This window comes from Podarcis raffonei, chromosome 13 (genome assembly GCF_027172205.1).
Source record: "Podarcis raffonei isolate rPodRaf1 chromosome 13, rPodRaf1.pri, whole genome shotgun sequence".
Taxonomy (NCBI): Eukaryota; Metazoa; Chordata; class Lepidosauria; order Squamata; family Lacertidae; genus Podarcis; species Podarcis raffonei.
The window spans coordinates 47,839,860-47,861,172 of NC_070614.1; the positions used below are offsets into that span (position 1 = coordinate 47,839,860).

General features: G+C 44.5%; 1 protein-coding gene across 1 annotated transcript; it reads right to left on the reverse strand.

The window, feature by feature from the left end:
- Positions 1 to 9,548: 9,548 nt before the first annotated feature.
- On the reverse strand, positions 9,549 to 17,603 carry LOC128399181 (vomeronasal type-2 receptor 26-like). The gene is made up of 7 exons (XM_053360429.1): positions 17,461 to 17,603; positions 15,982 to 16,273; positions 14,235 to 15,095; positions 13,708 to 13,935; positions 11,614 to 11,740; positions 9,668 to 10,536; positions 9,549 to 9,584 (listed from the first exon to the last, which is right to left on the reverse strand). The coding sequence occupies exons 1-7, from the start codon at positions 17,601 to 17,603 to the stop codon at positions 9,549 to 9,551; spliced, it is 2,556 nt and encodes an 851-aa protein (XP_053216404.1).
- Between the last annotated feature and the right edge of the window lie 3,710 nt (positions 17,604 to 21,313).

Consider the following 21,313-nt stretch of genomic DNA (forward strand, 5'->3'; position numbering starts at 1 on the left):
AGTTAGGTAGTTAGGTAGTTAGTTAGTTAGGTAGTTAGGTAGTTAGGTAGTTAGGTAGTTAGGTAGTTAGGTAGTTACTTAGCGTATTGTCCTTCATCTGAAGATCTCGGGGTGTTTTCAGCATAGAAATGTGGGGAAAAACACAAAATAGCAAATATAAACAAGAACAAGAACAAAACAAAACAATGGCCCCTACTCACTCCCAAAAGGTTTTATAACTGAAAGGAAAGGGGGAAATTGAAAAAGTAAATGAATGGAGGCAGACAGATAACAAGAGTAGACAAGGAAGGGACAAAGGGCCAGGAAGGGGAAAAAAGGCCAGGAAGCTTGGGATGAAGTTGAAGAAGGAGCAACAACTTTGAAAGAATTGAGGTAGTAAGTGCATGTGACAGAAGGATGTTAGAAGGCAGTGATTTCCCTTTTGTTTCAGTGAGTTTGGCAGGGAGTGAGGTTGGGAGCTGTAATTTCCAGGCCCAGGTTTGTTCATGGAGCAAGCAAGTGTCCTCCTTATGGCTGAAATGGAGATGGGAATGGATTGGCTAGAAATGAAATGCTAGGGAAATGGCGCTTGAAGGGGAATGCACAGAGATGTACTTGACACACTTTAAACCAGATGGGGTGAAGTTGCAGAAAGCTCAGGTCAACTTAAAGCACTGCAATCTGTTATAACAACAACAACAACAACAACAACAACAACCATAGCATCAGTTAAAAAAATCAGATTTAAATGTCAGTCAAAAATCCTTCCTTTTTCTAAAGTTCAAAATGACTCCCAAAATGGTAAGGCAAGAGTGTATTTTGTGATACCTTTTCAGAGATCCTACCTGTGGAATCTTGTAGAGGCCAATTGTGTCAGCCATATGGAAGGAGGTGTCAGCGCTAAGTCCCCCAATGATGGCTATGAGATTTTTCTGGGTGTCACATTTGTAGTTGGGAACAAATCTATGCGATTTGAAGAGCAGGTCAAGAGTGGTACGATAGGTCATTCTGGCATCATAGTAGCTATCATAGATGTGGAAGCCGAGAGTGATATTAGGACAAAACTTGGGGTTCTCATTTATCTCTTTCACGGCAAATGCCAAGGCAAGAATGTGCTGGTAGAATTTTGTTACTAGACTGTAAGCAAAGATAATTAATGTACAACTTTGGAATGGAAAATCAACATGCAACAATGCCATTTTTAGCTCAAATTGATTTAGATTGACATGAAACTATTTGTTTCTAAGCGATTAAACTCAGTGCAGTTCATATAAAGATTATGCTCTCTCAAGGTATGCCTAACACTTTGAAACACATGCTATCAATTTCTTTCTTGATCTTCTCAGTTCTCTTGGTTCCCCAGTGGGAATCTTGGGATACAGTCTACTATACTTCTGAAAGTTGTCAATTGTTACATATTTAAAAGTCTTTTTCTTTATTTCTCTAAAGGGGAGAATTTTTTTATTTAGGCAAAATGAAGGACATTCCTTTATAAAGAAATCAGGATCACCAATCCCAGGGGCTTGTTCAAAAGATTTTCTGTCAATAATTATAAATGACTCCTTGAGGAATGGTAGATGTATTGATTCAAGCATTTTTAGTGCCTCTCTTCAGCTCTCTCCCACAGCACCTGAAAAAATAACTAAGACAATCTCTATCTTCAGATTTGCAATCTAAAACACATGACACAAAAGCAAATGAGATTTGGAATGAAGCAAAGAGGTGGAAAGCTCTTACTATGGAACATCAAACATATTCTGTGAAGGGTGCTCCTTGAAGGAAACTTCAAAGAAGACATAATAGACCAGAGAAGCAATCCCACCAATGATGAGGTCACCCGGTTGGTACCACTGATGTGGAGCAGGGAATGGATAATTCATGGGACACCTAAGAGTATCTACTTTGCTCACAGCAGGAAGGAGAAGAGATAACATCAATAGCCACAGCATCCTAGTGGTCAGACTCTTCTCTAAACACACACCTCCTGTTTCCATTCAGAGCAGCTGCATGACTTGATCAGGCTACATTGGGTAATTCCTAACTCTGTCAATACAGCTTTAGAAGAATGGTTCACAACCAGCATTTGAGAATCAAAGGGTTACAACTATATACCCTATTAGCCAAGATTGCCAACACTGTGATGTTAAATCTGATCAACGTGTGTGTGTGTGTGACACATGAGCATTATCCCTATTTCCTGCTCTCAATAGCATGTGGTTTCTTTATAACCACTTTGAGATTTGCTTATTGACTGATTTCTTGTGTCCTAGAAAGCCTGGGAAGGTTCAGAGAAGTGAGCAAATTATAGTGATTTGGATAATTGCTGGGTGAGATAATTATGTTTTCATTGCTTTGGCTGTAAGTAGCAGTTTTGCTAACAAACATGCTGAACTGCCCCCCCTTCCATCATCTGCTCCTTAGGGGCAGAAAAAGTGACAAATACAATTTTCCATGGTGAGCAAACACCAAAAGAAAAGTAAGACTGAAACTTTCGACTTTGATGACTCAGAGAAGTAGTAGATGATCCTGAAATGAAAGGAGGCTGGACAACTGCAGTTTTTTCACAGAAATGTGAAGCTACAATTTCTTTTTGCCAAGAATGGAGAGCCCGTGGGGTTCCAGGTGCTGCTGGAATACAGCTTCCATCATTTCCGACCACTGACCATGTAGGCAGGGGCTGATTCCTAAAGTGTTATAACTAAGACCAGATGGGTGGGAGATTGCCTGCTCTTGATGGAGATGCACTTCTTCTGAAGGAGCAGGTTCGTAGCTTGGGGATATTCCTGGATCCCTTGCTCTCACTTGAGGCCCAGGTGGCCTCTATGGCCCAGAGTGCCTTCCATCAGCTTTGGCTGGTAGCCCAGCTACACCCCTATCTGGACAGGGATCACCTAACTACTGTTGTCTATGCCCTGGTAATCTCAAAGTTAGATTACTGCAATACATAGGGTTGCCTCTGAAGACGGAAACTACACCTAGTGCAGAACTCAGCGGCCAGGTTGATCACCGGAACTAGACGGTTCGACCATATTACACTGATCCTGCTCCAACTGCACTGGCTACCAATTAGTTTCTGGGCCCCATTCAAAGTGACCTATAAAGCCTTAAACGGCACAGGACCAAAATACCTTAATGAACGCCTCTCCCCATATGAACCTACCCGGACCCTGAGATCATCCTCTGAGGCCCTTCTTCATGTGCATCCTCCTCAATAGGTCAGGAGGGTGGCAAAACAAGAAGGGACCTTTTCCTCTTCAACCAGGCCTTTGCCTGACCTGACATCCTATACCCTGACCTGACATTCTATACCCTTTTTAAAATGCTGACTTTTTTCACGGGGGGGGTGATGGAGTAAATCTGCTTTCTATTTTGATTTTATGTAAGTGACTTAATGTGAACCACCCTGAGACCTTCAGGTATAGGGCAGTATAGAAATAAAATAAATAATAATAATAATATATCTGAATGGGAAATTGCCCCAATATACTGGCATCATCATCATGGGTTGACAAAAGAGTTTACTCCCTTTCTGTGAAGCGTGTTCCCAATCCAAATGCCCACCCATCTCTCACAGAGCTATTTATAACAATAAAAAAGGTTTCAAGGATTCTGAATTGATGTGTAATGTGCAGTTTGATCCTCAGCTGAAACCCTCAAGATGCCACAAAGCGGTTTCTCTAGTGTGGCATTTCTAAATTAAAAGAATCAATTTACGATTTCCCAGAAGTGTTTTCAATATGTTTTCTTGCTTAAATGTGTTTGGCAGTTCAGCTGTGGGAAGGCGGCTGGAGGTGACTCAGTGTGGAAGAAAACCTATAGAGGAATCCACAAGTTTGACCACTTTGCTGTCAACCAACAAACCAATATGTCTTGCTATGGACAATATGTTTTGAGGCGGAAATACCTGGTCTCCATTGGTTTGATTTGGACCCCTTTAAAAGCAGGAAATGGAGAAGCTGCCTTCCATTGTTGGGCATCACAGAATTCTAGAGTTGGGAGACCTCAAGAGTCATTTAGTACAACCTCCTTTAATGCAAACTGAGATTGTGGATCGAGGGCCCGACCCCCGCTATGTGAAATAAACACACAAGGACACGTGATATAAGGTTAATGGGCAAGAAAAGGACACAACTTTATTGATTACAGCAGTGAAAAGGTATTGGCTTAGGCATTGGATGACTATAGGAGGTGGGTTTATTCAACAGTAGGTGGAGCCTGTTGATGCTAATCCAACTATAGGCTCACCCCTGATGTCACCGAGGGTCGTGCCATGGCCTCCCGCCAAGCAGGCATCGGACGGAATACACGACCGCCAGATTCCTTTAACGGAATAACCCACGGTAGATAGCATAGGCGATGGCCACACCTAGCCCTTGACACACATGAATCAAATGCCTAACCTACCCACCAATACCACAAAAGTTGTGACGATTGCTACGAGGTAGGCGAAAAAACCAAAAAGCCTAATGCCAAATGGAAAAATTCCTACCAGGCCCCCCAGACAACCGGGGCGACCAACCTAAGGTCCATAGCAAGGCCAAAAAACCTAGACCCTGAGCTAAATGGGAGTGGAGGGTGGGTGACTCGCTGCGGGACGATGACGACTGAGGAGGAGGCGGAGCTGGAGCCACAGCATTAAGCTGCTAAACACGCCCCCCGGAGACACCTGGTTGGCTGCCTCCGGTGGGCGTGGGCGCCAGCCAGGTGAGGAGGGGCGGGGGCTAAGGCCCCCGGCCAGGGGCGGAGCTCGGGCTCCCGCCCACAACCACTCCCCTCTCTTCCAGGGAGGAGAGTCTTTGTGGCTGACAGGAATATAGGATAACCTTTGTCAATGTTATCAATAACATATATTTTTTTTAAAAAAGTTATGCATATTGCCAGCACACCTGGAAATGAATTTATGAAAAATAAATTAAACAACAATGCTAAAATAAATATTCTAAATGCAGGTGTTTTAATCTAAATATCATTTATGTGTTATATAATGCAGGTGGAGGGGAACATTTGACCCTCCAAATTTTGCTGACCTATAACTCCCATTATCCCTAACCACTATCCAGATCTGTGTGGAGATAAAAGGAGTTGTAGTTTATCAGCATCTGGAGGGCTCCACCTTTCAATCACTTGGTGTCGATGAATCTATTTGAAGGCACATTTCCACAGATGCATCCTCTGGGAGCAGATAGTGTCTTCCACTGCAAAAGAATAATAATAATAATAATAATAATAATAATAATAATAATAATAATAATTTACTAGTACCCCACCCTTCTGGCTGGGTTTCCCCAGCCACTCTGGGCAGCTTCCATAGAAACCAAAAAACACTAAAATATCACACATTAAAAACTTACCTGAACAGGGCTGCCTTAAGATGTCTTCTGAATGTCAGGTAGTTGTTTATCGCTTTGACATCTGATGGGAGGGCGTTCCACAGGGCAGGTGCCACTACCGAGAAGGCCCTCTGCCTGGTTCCCTTTAGCTTTGCTTCTCGCAATGAGGGAACCGCCAGAAGGCCCTCGGTGCTGGACCTCAGCGTCTGGGCAGAATGATGGGGGTGGAGACGCTCCTTCAGGTATACTAGGCCGAGGCCGTTTAGGGCTTTAAACGTCAGCACCAACACTTTGAATTGTGTTCGGAAACATACTGGGAGCCAATGTAGGTCTTTCAAGACCGGTGTTATGTGGTCTCGGCTGCCGCCCCCAGTCACCAGTCTAGCTGCCGCATTCTCGATTGGTTGTAGTTTCCGAGTCACCTTCAAAGGTAGCCCCACGTAGAGCGCATTGCAGTAGTCCAAGGGGAGATAACTAGAGCATGCACCACTCTGGCGAGATAGTCTGCGGGCAGGTAGGGTCTCAGCTTGCGTACCAGATGGAGTTGGTAGACAGTTGCCCTGGATACAGAATTGACCTGCGCCTCCATGGACAGCTGTGAGTCCAAAATGACTCCCAGGCTGTGCACCTGGTCCTTCAGGGGCACAGTTACCCCATTCAGGACCAGGGAGTCCTCCACACCAGCCCGCCCCCTGTCCCCCCAAAACAGTACTTCTGTTTTGTCAGGATTCAACTTCAATCCATTAGCCACCATCCATCCTCTAACCGCCTCCAGGCACTCACACAGGACCTTCACCGCCTTCACTGGTTCTGATTTCAAAGAGAGGTAGAGCTGGGTATTATCTGCATATTGATGGACACCCAGTCCAAACCCCCTGATGATCTCTCCCAGCGGCTTCATATAGATGTTAAAAAGCATGGGGGAGAGGACGGAACCCTGAGGCACCCCACAAATGAGGGCCCAGGGGTCTGAATACTCATCCCCCACCACGACTTTCTGAACACGGCCCAGGAGGAAGGAGCGAAACCACTGTATAACAGTGCCCCCAGCTCCCAGCCCCTCTAGACGTTCCAGAAGGATGTTATGGTCGATTGTATCAAAGGCCGCTGAGAGATCCAGCAGAACTAGGAAACAACTCTCACCTTTGTCCCTAGCTCGCCGGAGATCATCAACCAGTGCGACCAAGGCAGTTTCAGTCCCATGATGAGGCCTGAATCACGATTGGAAGGGATCCAAATGGTCCACATCCTCCAGGCGTGCCTGGAGTTGTTCAGCAACCACGCGCTCAATCACCTTGCCCAAGAATGGAAGATTTGAGACTGGGCAATAGTTGGCCATATTGGCCGGATCTAAAGGTGGTTTTTTAAGAAGCGGTTTAATAACCGCCTCTTTCAGTGGATCTGGGAATGTTCCCTCACAGAGGGAAGCATTCACCACCCCGCAGAGCCCATCGCCCAGCCCTTCCCGGCTTGCTTTTATTAGCCAGGATGGGCAAGGATCAAGGAGACAGGTGTTTGGTTTCATGCGTCCAAGCAGCCTGTCCACATCCTCGGGGGTAACGGATTGAAATTGATTCCATGCAACTTGACCAGACAGGGCTCCAGCACTCTCCCGCCCCAGCCCTGCTCCCACGGTAGTGTCTAGCTCCTTCCAAATATGAGTGATTTTATCTGCAAAAAACTTTGCAAAATCGTTGCAGGAGATCTTGGGGTCTTTACAAGGCCCCGGTGGTAAAGGTGGTTCCGTTAAATTGCGGACCACCTGAAAGAGTCTCCTGCTACTATTTTCTGCAGATGCAATAGAGGCGGTGAAGAAAGTCTTCTTTGCCGTCGCTATCGCCACTTGGTAGGCTCGACGCTGAGCTCTAACCTGTGTCCGGTCAGATTCGGACTGAGTTTTCTGCCACCGACGCTCTAGCCGTCTCAGCGATTGTTTCATTGCCCTCAGCTCCGAAGAAAACCATGGGGCTGTCCGGGCTCCATGCAATCGGAGAAGGCGCTTTGGAGCCAGACAGTCGATAGCCCTGGTTAACTCTGCATTCCAGCGGGCCACCAGGGAATCAGCTGAAAGGCCATCCACATGGGATAAAGCATCCCCTACCACTCTCTGGAAACCATTTGGATCCATTAAGTGGCGGGGGCGGACCATCCGAATTGGTCCCACCTCCCTGCAGAGGGGAAGGGTCGCAGAGAAGTCCAGTTGCACCAGGAAGTGATCTGACCATGGCACTTCTTTTGTTTCACTTTTACTTAGTGTCAGATCACCCACGTCACTAGAGGTGAATACCAGGTCTAAGGCATGTCCATGACTATGAGTTGGGCCCAACTTATTCAGGGACAGCCCCATGGAGGCCATGCTTTCCACGAAGTCCCGAGCGGCCCCTTGTAAGGTCATGTCGGCATGGATGTTAAAATCCCCTAGGACAACCAAACTAGGTGTCTCCAGGAGAACATCCGCCACGACCTGAAGCAGCTCAGACAGGGAATCCTTGGTGCAGGGGGGAGGTCGGTACACCAAAAGGAATCCTGTACTGCCCCTATTGCCCAACTTCCAGAACATGCACTCAGAAAACTGGGTGTTCCCAATAGGACGCCTGATGCAAGCTAATGACTTCCTAAAAATCACTGCAACCCCCCCCTCCCCGCCCACATGACCTGGGTTGCTGTGTGTAAGAGAAACCTGGTGGGCAAGCAGCGGCAAGGTCAGACCCATCTGCTTCCTCCAACCAGGTCTCTGTCACACATGCCAGGTCAAATCCTCCATCCACAATCAGGTCGTGGATGGCAGTGGTTTTATTCATCATTGACCTGGCATTACACAGCAACACCTTCAGGTCATGTGGGTTTCCCCTGTTGATTCCAGTATCCATCCGGTCAAGGCCAGACCCGGAGGCAGGGATAGTCTTCAAACAACGACTAAACCTGCCTCCTCGGTAATGACATGGTCTGGTCTTAGCGTAACTCCTCCTCCTGCCCATGATCACCGAGATCGGATGTCCCAGTGCTTCCCCCCCTGTGGAACCTGTCCCAGCCATCGTGTTGGCTGGGGCCCCACTCCCAGGCAGCCCTGATCCCGCCCCTTAAAAACAAAACACAAACTATACAGAACTAATGAAACAACAAACAACAAAAACAAAACAATTATACTAAAATTAATCCCCAACCAAATACCCATCCCACCTACCCACCCCCAACAAAGGAAAAAAGGAAAAAAGAAATAAAAATTTAAATTGCCACCAACTGCTTGAGGGCATTTTAAAACACATTAACCACCTGCAACAGGGAAGCAATGGCAGAACACTTCCCACACTTCCCCAAAAGTTTGTTCCAAATAAGGGCCTGGGCCACGCCCCCTGGGCGAGTTGGAAAAGGCCTTGGAAGGGAGCAGGCCCTGCAGTCCTCCCCCCAGAGCCGATGGTCCGAGGCCTCACCGCAGCAGGAGTCCCTTTATAGCTGGGAGAGAGGGCCTGGGCCACGCCCCCTGGGCCAGTTGGTAAAGGCCCTGGAAGGGAGCAGGCCCTGCAGTCCTTACCCAGCCGATGGTCCAAGGCCTCACCACAACAAGAGTCCCTTGGTAGCTGGAAATGTGAGGGCCTGAGCCACGCCCCCTGGGCCAGTTGGAAAAGGCCCTGGAAGGGAGCAGACCCTGCAGTCCTCCCCACAGCCGATGGTTTTATATTTAAAATAAGGTTATTTCCAACAGTAGTTGTACTCAGAGCAGACCCATGGAATCGATATAGACAGGCCCACATCCTGGACGGGTGGTATGACAGCCGGCAGCTGGGGCAATGCTTCATGTGCCCTCATGCTTGGTTTCAATAAGCAGAGAGTTCCACAGGCGCTGCCACGCGAAATGATCTTGCAAGGGCCTGTCCTGCACAGAGCCGTTTGCGCTTGCGCAGGAGGAAGCCTTTGCATCCCTCTCTCTAGCAGTTGCTGCTACTTACAGCAAATGCAGAATCAGGAACTCATTTAAGCTCCGGATTGTTTCTCTGAAATAATTGGTACCTTTAACACACTTACTGTCAATTATATAGTCAGATGAGGGGTAGATGGGTGTGGATGGTAAGGAATGGTCTGGCAATTGGATTCTTTCCTAGATGAAATTTGGCCCACCAGCCAGAAGTCCCCTACCCCTGTGCTAGGTTGACATAACATGTAATCCACTTTAATTTCACAAATCTGAACTTTTTAGTACATGCTGGTACTTTTCCAACAAAAGAGTGAGACCAGAGGTAGTTATAGTAACAACTTTATACTAAACTCCTTAATATATAAGAGTACAATAGAATAAAGAACTAAGATGCAATCTTTGGGAGAAATCTTTACATCTTTCTCCTTATTAGTTGCTCCCTGCTGTTCAGCTCAGGCTTCAGAACAATGATGTAGCATTTGGGGGCAAAGATGCAGCCCAACAATCCAGCACTGGAGGACAAGATGGAGAAGATCTCCACCACCACCATGGATTTCCCTTTGGTGCTCAGATAGGTTGGAACAAAAGAAAGCCAAACACTGCAGAAGAGCAACATGCTGAAGGTAATGAACTTGGCTTCATTGAAACTGTCTGGTAATTTGCGAGCTGCAAATGCCACAATGAAGCTGGCAATGGCCAGGAGGCCCATGTAGCCCAGGACACAATAAAACATGGTCACTGAGCCTTCATTGCACTGCAAAATGGTTTCCTCTGTTACTGAGTTCATGTCTAGATCAGGGAATGGGGGAGAGGTCATCAACCACCCAGTACAAATACTCACATGAATGAGTGAGCCGGAAAGGACAATGGAGTTGCTCAGTCTTTTTCCCACCCACTTCCTCATAGTGGACCCTGGCTTGGTGGCCATGAAAGCTGCAACTACAGTGATGGTTTTGGCCAACACACAAGAAACAGCCGCGGAGAAGATGATGCCAAAAGTGGGTTGTCGAAGAAGGCAGGTCATTTTGCCAGGGTGTCCAATGAATAGAAAGGATGAGAGGAAGCAGAATAGGAGGGCAATGAGGAGAGCATAGGTGAGATCCCTGTTGTTGGCTTTGACAATGGGAGTGTCTTTGTGTTTAATAAAAGTTCCCAGCACCAAAATTGTAATTAGGGCAAAAAGAACAGCAACTGATGTTAAGCCGATCCCTAAAGGTTCCTTATAGGAAAGAAAGGTTATTAACTTGGGAATGCATCCATTTTTGTTCTTGTTTGCATACTGATCTTCTGGGCATCTGAAGCAGTTGTCCAAATCTGAAAAAAATAGCATAAGGCCAAACTCCAATTGCAATTCATGAGTGTCCTTTGCCTCTTAAATCTAAGTTATCATTCCTCTTGTCAGAATCCGGGTAATTCTCTCCCTCCTCCGGTGGATGCAAGGAGCAGAGAAAAACAAGATAGAGTTCTCGAGACAACGGAATCAGTCTGCCTCCCCATCAATGGTGTTGCTCCAAATGAGCTCTACCTGCCTCCCTTCCTAGCAACAGCACTTCCCCTGATGGTGGCTGCCAGGAGCTAACTGTCTCTGAGTCCTTTGCTCAATGAACCCTCAATGAACGCTGAGTTCTTGGAGAAGAGGGTCAGAAATGCTCTCCAGTGATGACCCGTCAGCTGGCTGCGCTGTCTCACCTGGCTCTTCTCCCAACAGCTCCCAAGTCTTCTGTTTTTCTGTCTCTGAGCCGTGACTTTCCTAAATCAACCAATGTTATTCAATACAGTGGTACCTCGGGTTAAGAACTTAATTCGTTCTGGAGGTCCATTCTTAACCTGAAACTGTTCTTTTAACCTGAGGTACCACTTTCGCTGATGGGGCCTCCTGCTGCTGCCGCCGCGTGGCCACAGTGCAATTTCTGTTCACATCCTGAAGCAAAGTTCTTAACCCGAGGTACTATTTCTGGGTTAGTGGAGTCTGTAACCTGAAGCACTTGTAACCTGAAGTGTCTGGAACCCGAGGTACCACTGTACTGCCTTCTTCTCCTCTGGAAGCTTCAGGAGAAGGGAGGGCAACCTCCACCATTTTCCTCCTCCTCAGTCTGGTTCCCTTCAGTCCAGTCCAGTCTCTGCACCTGTTTATCTCAATCTTCCGATATTAAGGTAATTGGTGGTCATTACCCTTTGAGCTGAACATATTATAGCCTTGTTTAAAACATTTTAATTAATATTCATTTTTGAAAGTTTTTATAAGAAGTTACTTGAAGGCAGCAGAAAAAATGTTCATGCCGCTCTAAGGAGGACAGTGTGGCTACATGCATAACGTAGTAATTAAGTTCTTTAAAATCAATATGACTCATTAATCATTACTAGTCTTGTACGATGAAAAATGTCGTTTACCATTCTGGTTTGAAATCTTCCCTTCTGGACATGGAACACAATCATAGCAGCAAAATTTCTGCCCTTCCTTCCTTTTCTTCCGATTACCAGGGTGACAGTAGTCATTGCACACAGAAACTGGCACCACCTGTCAACAGGAAATTATCTTGTTTTTGGGGAGAGGGGTTTTTAAATAAACTTTATGAGGGTTCATAGATAAAAATATAAACCTTAATATCAAATATTTTAACAGGTATTCCATTGTTAGAATAATGGATCCTTCCATCTTTGTCCATATAAAAGTCTTGCAGCCATAATCCTATATTGTAGCAAAGTTCCATGGTCATTTTCTAACTGTATATCCATAAGACCCAGGAAGAGTTTTGGCTAAGATAAAATTGCATAGAGAAAAGACCATGTGTGGCAATTATTTAAAATTTTCATCAAGCTCCTAAGCATCCGTCATGATAGGATGAGGTATTCATGATTCACACACCCTTTGAGGCCAACACCAGCAAGCTAACGACACGAGTTGATGTAAAATTCATCCACACAGGTTGCAGAGCCTTTGGAAAAGTTTCTGGAACCAGAATTCATCTGAGAAACACTTATCAGACTGCCTCCACTAATTTATTTATTTATTTATTTACGGCTATTAGCCCATAAAGTATGTACAAACATAAAAACACAGAGACATGAAGACCGATATATCCAACAACAGAAGGTGAACACCACGATGCAAGGGTGGGTCATTGAGCAGAGCCAAATGACAGCTTGGGGCCAGGAGAGCTCCAAGGGACGGTTCACAGAAAAAAGAAAAACTGAAGACGAGATCTGACATGCACTCTCATCATAACAGTCCGATTAGTTTTGATGTTTTTGTTGTTTTTTGGTGGTTTTTGTGTGTGAGATAACCGCATTCAGGAATCTCGCCACCTGCAGAGTTACAGAAGGATCTGTATCCTGCAAAAGCAGTGCGGCGTGTAACTCAACAGGCCTGCCAACCAAGCGCAGTAAAGCAGGACCCAGGAATTTAGTCCTGGCTATGCTATGTAGGGGACAGTTGAACATTATATGTGGAAGAGTGCCTCCACTAACTGCACCTTCCCGGTTCTGCTTGTAAGGTTTACAATGAAGTTGGAAAATCCATCCCCCACCCCAAACCATCAAGACAATCATAGGAGAGAAAAAACCTACTTGTCCTAAACAATAGTGATCAGTTTACCTCAAATTGCATATGGTGAAGAAGAAGGATGGGGGGCGGCAGCGGCAAATGACAGACAATCTACATTATACGGCAGTGCATCTCTAATGCTGATACACATCGAAAACATATCCCAATTCACTTTTCCAAGCCAGACTGGCAGAGCGGTGTTAACACTTTAGGAATACAGAAATGGTTAGGGTCTTGTCAGCACTGATCTGTCTCAGGAGAAAATGGAAGAGTGGACCTTCGGGGTGAAGTCAAACCAATGGAAAGTTACAGCACTACCTAGATATTAAAACGTGCCCTTCAAAAGTGCTATACCAACTTACCATTTAAAAGAGTCACCTATTTGCACCTCAGTTTTTTTATCTATATAATGTGAGCACTGCCATGTATAAATGTGGCATAAATGGTAAAGGTAAAGGGACCCCTGACCATTAGGTCCAGTCGTGACCGACTCTGGGGTTGCGGCGCTCATCTCGCTTTATTGGCCGAGGGAGCCAGCGTACAGCTTCCGGGTCATGTGGCCAGCATGACTAAGCCGCTTCTGGCGAACCAGAGCAGCGCACGGAAACACCGTTTACCTTCCCGCCAGAGCGGTACCTATTTACCTACTTGCACTTTGACGTGCTTTTGAACTGCTAGGTTGGCATGAGCTGGGACCGAGCAACATGAGCTGGGACCGAGCGGGGATTTGAACCGCCAACCTTCTGATCGGCAAGTCCTAGGATCTGTGGTTTAACCCACAGCAATAAATGCGGCATAGTAAACATTATTAAAACAAAAGAAAAGTTTGGTTTTGGAAGCTCATAATTGCATCCAGCTGGTACCAAAATTATTTTCATGCGTTTATGAAAGAAATCAGTGATGGTTATGTTGAGACACCTGAATGACCCCAGACGCCAGACCTGTTTAAAACCTCTGGGCCACATAATCTTGTCCTCATGAATGATGAATTCTTTTCCATCAAGAGCATAGGGATTCACCGATCCTATTTTCAATTGAATGAAAGACTTATTTGGGAATGTGACCATGTTCATTATGTCAAATCCACCTCGCATTTCTCTCTTATCAGTAAATGTTACTGTTTCTCCAGCTGAGTTGTTAAATGAAATGTCATGGAAAAGATGGTGCAGCTAGTGGAAAGAGACAAAATACATGAAAGGAATATAATGCAATGGAGCTTTTAATAAAATGCCATGATTTTCTACCAACATTCTTTAGGAATATTATTTACCTATACTTATGTAGCATCTTCTAACAAAGACCCAGCATTAATCAGCTGCTTGATATTAAATATTCTTCAGTGAATGAGACCCGTAGTGGCATTTCAGCAGCAGCTTGTTTCTTCCAATTGTGATCAACCTTTTACTTTTACAAATCTATTCATTGAAATTGTCTGATATTTTGCTACTCTTCAATTGTAATGCATTACCTGCCAAGGCTGCAGATCTTGAATTTTTAATATTCCACTGTTTCCTATGGCTCTTTTCTTGAAACCAGTCAAGTATATCCCTTGCAAAATATGAGCCACAACGTAAACAGCCTTGTAGATACTGTAGCTGTGGCCAGTCATGCTCATTTCAAATAGAGACCCTGGAAGACTCTGCAAGCTCTCCTCCCCAGTACACAGGTCAATGAGCTCTATTGGTACACTGGGATTTGGAAATGTACAATCAAATGCTTGCTCCCAGAAGTCCTTGAAAAACCCATCTACCTGTGTCCAGTAAAGTTTTATTCCCTGAAGAAATTCTTGGAACTTCAGGAGATTTTGTGAATGAATTGTGAAGGAAATAGCACCTTGGAAGATCTGAAGGCCCCAACTCCTTTGAAATCCTGTTAATATGAAATCAATCTGAGATGTTACAATCCACACCTTTTTAAATGATGATGCTTCCCTATTTTCAGGATCGCTTAGAAATAGAATACTTCTGAGCCATATAATTATCAGAGATTCTCCATACATCATAAATACATGGGCTTTGTCATCTGTTAAATGAACATAAATATTCAAGACTATATCCTGAAATCCATCCAAGTTATCAAAACGGGGTATTTGTGGGATTCTTTGCGTGAAGGTTAAACAGATTCCATTATGAGAAAGTGATGGCTCCAGGGTCTCCAAGAAATGTTCTCCACTATTATCATTGAAAGTGAAGAGCCCAACCCAGGTCCATCCGAAATGCTTAAGCAAACTGATAATCCCCATATGCTGATGGGCTTCATTGGGCACCATGCGGTAAAATGGTACTTGACTTCCATAATTTTTGTCTGGGGGAAATGACCCATATGTGAGCTAAAAGAAAATGTACGTACGTTAAATAGATTGTTTAGCAGCAGATGCCAGTTTACTCAAAAAAATACATGTTTAAGCAATTTATGGGTTAAATCCAAGAAGTTAGGTAGTTAGGTAGTTAGGTAGTTAGGTAGTTAGTTAGTGTATTGCGAAATGTGAAATAAAAGCACAAAATACCAAATATAAACAAGAACAGGAACAATACAAAAGAAAACAATGACCACTACTCAATCCCAAAAGGTTTTTATAACTGAAAGGAAAGGGGGGAATTGAAAAAGTAAATGAATGGAGGAAGACAGATAACTAGAATAGACAAGGAAGGGACAAAGGGCCAGGAAGGAAAAAGGGGCCAGGAAGCTTGGGATGAAGTTGAAGAAGAAGCAACGACTTCGAAAGAATTGAGGTAGTAAGTGCATGTGACAGAAGGATGTTAGAAGGCAGTGATTTCCCTTTTGTTTCAGTGAGTGTGGCAGGGGAGGAGGTTGGGAGCTGTAATTTCCAGCCCCAGGTTTGTTCATGGAGCAAGCATGTGTCCTCCTTATGGCTGACATGGAGATGGGAATGGATTGGCTAGAAATGGAATGCTAGGGGAAATGGCGCTTGTAGGGGGATGCACAGAGATGTACTAGACCCACTTTAAAGCAGATGGGATGGAGTTGCAGAAAGCTCAGGTCAACTTAAAGCACTGCAATATGTAGTAGTAGTAGTAGTAGTAGTAGTAGTAGTAGTAGTAGTAATACTAATAATAATAATAACCGTAGCGTCAATTTTTAAAAAAATCAGATTTAAATGTCAGTCAAAAACCCTTCCTTTTTCTGAAGTTCAAAATGACTCCCAGAATGGTAAGGCAAGAGTGTATTTTGTGATACCTTTTCAGAGATCCTACCTGTGGAATCTTGTAGAGGCTGATTGTGTCAGCCATATGGAAGGAGGTGTCAGCGCTAAGTCCCCCAATGATGGCTATGAGATTTTTCTGGGTGTCACATTTGTAGTTGGGAACAAATCTATGTGATTTGAAGAGCAGGTCAAGAGTGGTACGATAGGTCATTCTGGCATCATAGTAGCTATCATAGATGTGGAAGCCGAGAGTGATATTAGGACAAAACTTGGGGTTCTCATTTATCTCTTTCACAGCAAATGCCAAGGCAAGAATGTGCTGGTAGAATTTTGTTACTACACTGCAAGCAAAGATAATTAATGTACAACTTTGGAATATGAGATCAATTTGCCACAATACCATTTTTACCACAAACTGATTAGGATTGACATAAAATTATTTTAAATGTCATTGATTTTTCTAAGCTGTTAAACTCAGTGCAGTTCATATAAAGATTATCCTCTCTCATGGCATGCCTAACACTTTGAAACACATGCTTTTTCTTTATTTTTCTAAAGGTGAGAAATTTTTTATTTAGGCAAAATGAAGGACATTCCTGTATAAAGAAAATCAGCAAGACCACTAATCGCAGGGGCTTACCAGCCAGACTCACCATCTCCCAACATTTATATTAAAACTCAGGGAAGTGCAAAATGAGTTATCTCCTTCCACAGAGGAGGCAATTTGAAAGCATTGTATAAATGTTTACTAGAAAGAAAAACATGCACATTTTAAGCTTTTTAATATGGCTTTTAACTTGGTTTACGGCTTGGTTTTATGTATTTCTGATGTAAGCTACTTTGATTTTTTTTATAAAAGAATGATATATAGATATATATTTAAAATAGTTTTGTAAGTAAAATATATACACCCATATCGTCCACTGCACAACAATGAAATAAGCTTAACCTCATACCTTGAAAAATTACTAAAGTTCCCTGCAAATGCAGAAAAACTCAGGATTCTTTAATGTGGGAACAAAACATTTGAGAAATTGAAAGACAACTTTAGACATGGCTCTAGTCTTATCATTTGAATTTCTTCCCCAGATTAACCCCCCCCCATTTTCAACTTTATCCTCATAAATGTCTGAATGGTAGAACAATTTCAATTGTTTGGTGCAATAATTTTTTGCAACAAAAATTCAAAATCCTTTTCCTCATTTTGCTTTACAGAATGGAAAGCATTCTCAATATGGTAAACCAAACTACTATTGTCTACATTGCCCAAGATAAATAATGTGACAGAGAATGAGGAGTGGCCAGAGATTGTCCAAAAGATTTTCTGTCAATAATTAAAAATGACTCCTTGAGGAATGGTAGATGTATTGATTCAAGCATTGTTTTATTGCCTCTCTTCAGCTACAAGTCTCCCACAGCACCTGAAAAAATAACTAAGACAATCTCTATCTTCAGATTTGCAATCTAAAACACATGACACAAAAGCAAAGGAGATTTAGAATGATGCAAAAAGGGGGAAGGCTCTTACTATGGAACATCAAACATATTCTGTGAAGGGTGCTCCTTGAAGGAAACTTCATAGAAGACATAAAAGATCTGAGAAGCAATCCCACCAATGATGAGGTCACCCGGTTGGTACCACTGATGTGGAGCAGGGAATGGATAATTCATGGGACACCTAAGTGTATCTACTTTGCACACAGCAGGAGGGAGAAGAGACAACATCAGCAGCCACAGCATCCTTGCGGTCAGACTTTTCTCTAAACACACACCTCCTGTTTCCATTCAGAGCAGCTGCATGACTTGAACAGGCTACATTGGGTAATTCCTAGCTCTTTCAATACAGCTTTAGAAGAATGGTTTACAACCAGCATTTGAGAATCAAAGGGTTACAACTGTATACCTTATTAGCCAATATTGCCAACACTGTGATGCTAAATCTGATCAATATTGTGTGTGTGTGTGTGTGTGTGTGTGTGTGACATGTGAGCATTGAAACCGACAGAACCTTGACTACTTCTTATCCCTGTTTCCTGCTCCCAATAGTATGCGGTTTCTTTATAACCACTTTTAGGTTTGCTTATTGACTGATTTCTTGAGTTCTAGGAAGCCTCAAAAGGTTCGGAGAAGTGAGCAAAATATAGTGATTTGGATAATTGCTGAGTGAGATGGTTACTTTTTCATTGCTTTGGCTGTAAGTAGAAGTTTTGCTAACAAACATGCTGAATTACCCCCACTTGCAATCATTTGCTCCTTAGGGGCATAAAAAGTGACAAATACAATTTTCCATGGTGAGCAAACACCAAAAGAAAAGTAAGACTGAAACTTTGAGCTTTGATGACTCAGAGAAGTAGTAGATGATCCTGAAATGAAAGGCGGCTGCAGTTTTATCAAAGAAATGTAAAGCTCCAAGAATGGAGAACCTGTGGGGTTCCAGGTGCTGCTGGAATACAGCTTCCATCATTTCCGACCACAGACCATGTAGGCAGGGGCTGATTCCTAAAGTGTTATTACTCAGACCAGATGTGTGGGAGATTGGCTGCTCTTGATGAGGATGCACTTCTTCTGAAGGAGCATGTTCGTAGCTTGGGAATATTCCTGGATCCCTTGCTGTCACTTGAGGCCCAGGTGGCCTCAATGGCAAAGAGTGCCTTCCATGAGCTTCGGCTGGTAGCCCAGCTACGGCCCTATCTGGACAGGGATCACCCAACTACTGCCGTCTATGCTCTGGTAATCTCAAAATTAGATTACTGCAATGTGTTATAATGTGTTATATGCAGGGTTGCCTCTGAAGATGGTTTGGAAACTTCAACTGGTGCAGAACTCAGCGGCCGGGTTGCTCACTGGAACTAAATGGTTTGAGCATATTACACCGATCCTGGTCCAACTGCACTGTCTACTGATATGTTCTGGTCCCAATTCAATTGACCTATGAAGCCTTAAACAACTCAGTACCACAATACCTTAAGGACCGCCTCTCCCCATATGAACCTGCCCGGGCCCTGAGATCATCCTCTGAGGCCCTTCTTCATGTGCCTCCTCCTCGAGATGTCAGGAGGGTGGCAACACAAGAAGGAGCCTTTTCTGTGGTGGTTCCCCATCTGTGGAATGCTCTCCCCAGGGAAATTCACCTTGCACCTTTACTCTACATCAGGCATCAGGCAAAAAGATTCCTCTTCAACCAGGCCTTTGCCTGACCTGACATTCTATACCCTTTTTAAAATGCTGGCTCTTTTCACGGGGGGTGGGGAAGTAAAACTGCTTTATGTTTTGATTTTATGTAAGTGATTCTTAATGTGAACCACCCTGATACCTTTAGGTATAGGGCGGTATAGAAATAAAATAAATAATAATAATAATATATCTGAATGGGAAATTGACCCAATATACTAGCAGCATCATCATGGGCTGACAAAAAGTTTACTCGTTTTCTGTGGAGCGTGTTCCCAATCCAAATGTCCACCCATCTCTCACAGAGCTATTTATAACAATAAAAAAGGTTTCAAGGATTTTGCATTGATGTGTAATGTGCAGTTTGTTCCTCACTTGAAACCCTCAAGATGCCACAAAGCGGTTTCTCTATGTGCGGCATTTCTAAATTGATAGAATCAGTTTACAATTGCCCAGAAGTGTTTTCAAGATGTTGTTCTTGCTTATTTGCTGCTCTTGGAGGAAGAGTGGGGTATAAATATATATGAATGAATAGTAAATCTCTTTAATCTGTAAACTAAATCTGCATCCATCATTTAAAATGTATATCCTTCCTAATTCCCCACAGTGGTAATTAAAATGTATTTGTCAGTTCAGCTGTGGGAAGGTGGTCGTAGGGGACCTATAGAGGAAACCACAAGTTTACCACCGGGGCCTTGTAAAGACCCCAAGATCTCCTGCAACGATTTTGCAAAGTTTTTTTCAGATAAAATCACTCATATTTGGAAGGAGCTAGACACCACCGTGGAAGCAGGGCCAGGGCGGGAGAGTGCTGGAGCCCTGTCTGGTCAAGTTGCATAGAATCAATTTCAATCCGTTACCCCCGAGGATGTGGACAGGCTGCTTGGACGCGTGAAACCAACCACCTGTCTCCTTGATACTTGCCCATCCTGGCTAATAAAAGCAAGCCGGGAAGGGCTGGGCGATGGGCTCTGCGGGGTGGTGAATGCTTCCCTCTGTGAGGGAACATTCCCAGATCAGCTGAAAGAGGCAGTCATTAAACCGCTTCTTAAAAAACCATCTTTAGACCCGGCCAGTATGGCCAACTATCGCCCAGTCTCAAATCTTCCATTCTTGGGCAAGGTGATTGAGCGCGTGGTTGCTGAACAACTCCAGGCACGCCTGGAGGATGCGGACCATTTGGATCCCTTCCAATCAGGGTTCAGGCCTCATCATGGGACTGAAACTGCCTTGGTCACACTGGTTGATGATCTCCGGCGAGCTAGGGACAAAGGTGAGAGTTGTTTCCTAGTTCTGCTGGATCTCTCAGCGGCCTTTGATACAATTGACCATAACATCCTTCTGGAACGTCTAGAGGGGTTGGGAGCTGGGGGCACTGTCATACAGTGGTTTCGCTCCTTCCTCCTGGGCCGTGTTCAAAAAGTGGTGGTGGGGGATGAGTGTTCAGACCCTTGGGCCCTCACTTGTGGGGTGCCTCAGGGTTCCGTCCTCTCCCCCATGCTTTTTAACATCTATATGAAGCCGCTGGGAGAAATCATCAGGGGTTTGGACTGGGTGTCCATCAATATGCAGATGATACCCAGCTCTACCTCTCTTTCAAATCAGAACCAGTGAAAGCGGTGAAGGTCCTGTGTGAGTGCCTGGAGGCGGTTGGAGGATGGATGGCGGTTAATGGATTGAAGTTGAATCCTGACAAGACAGAAGTACTGTTTTTGGGGGACAGGGGGTGGGCTGGTGTGGAGGACTCCCTGGTCCTGAATAGGGTAACTGTGCCCCTGAAGGACCAGGTGCGTAGCCTGGGAGTCATTTTGGACTCACAGCTGTCCATGGAGGCACAGGTCAATTCTGTATCCAGGGCAGCTGTCTACCAACTCCACCTGGTACGCAGGCTGAGACCCTACCTGCCCGCAGACTGTCTCGCCAGAGTGGTGCATGCTCTAGTTATCTCCCGCTTGGACTACTGCAATGCGCTCTACGTGGGACTACCTTTGAAGGTGCCTCGGAAACTACAGCTAATCCAGAATGCGGCAGCTAGACTGGTGACTGGGGGCGACCGCCGAGACCACATAACACCGGTCTTGAAAGACCTACATTGGCTCCCAGTACGTTTCCGAGCACAATTCAAAGTGCTGGTGTTGACCTTTAAAGCCCTAAACAGCCTTGGCCCAGTATACCTGAAGGAGCGTCTCCACCCCCATCATTCTGCCCGG

Excerpts from the sequence above, each read along its gene's own strand:
- LOC128399181 (XM_053360429.1), bottom strand. The coding sequence starts at position 17,603 with ATGAATTATCCATTCCCTGCTCCACATCAGTGGTACCAACCGGGTGAC. Across the intron at positions 11,741-13,707 it reads GGCCCAGAGGTTTTAAACAG|GTGGTGCCAGTTTCTGTGTG; the intron begins GTCTGGCGTCTG and ends TCCTGTTGACAG. Across the intron at positions 10,537-11,613 it reads GAAGATTTCAAACCAGAATG|ATTTGGACAACTGCTTCAGA; the intron begins GTAAACGACATT and ends TATTTTTTTCAG.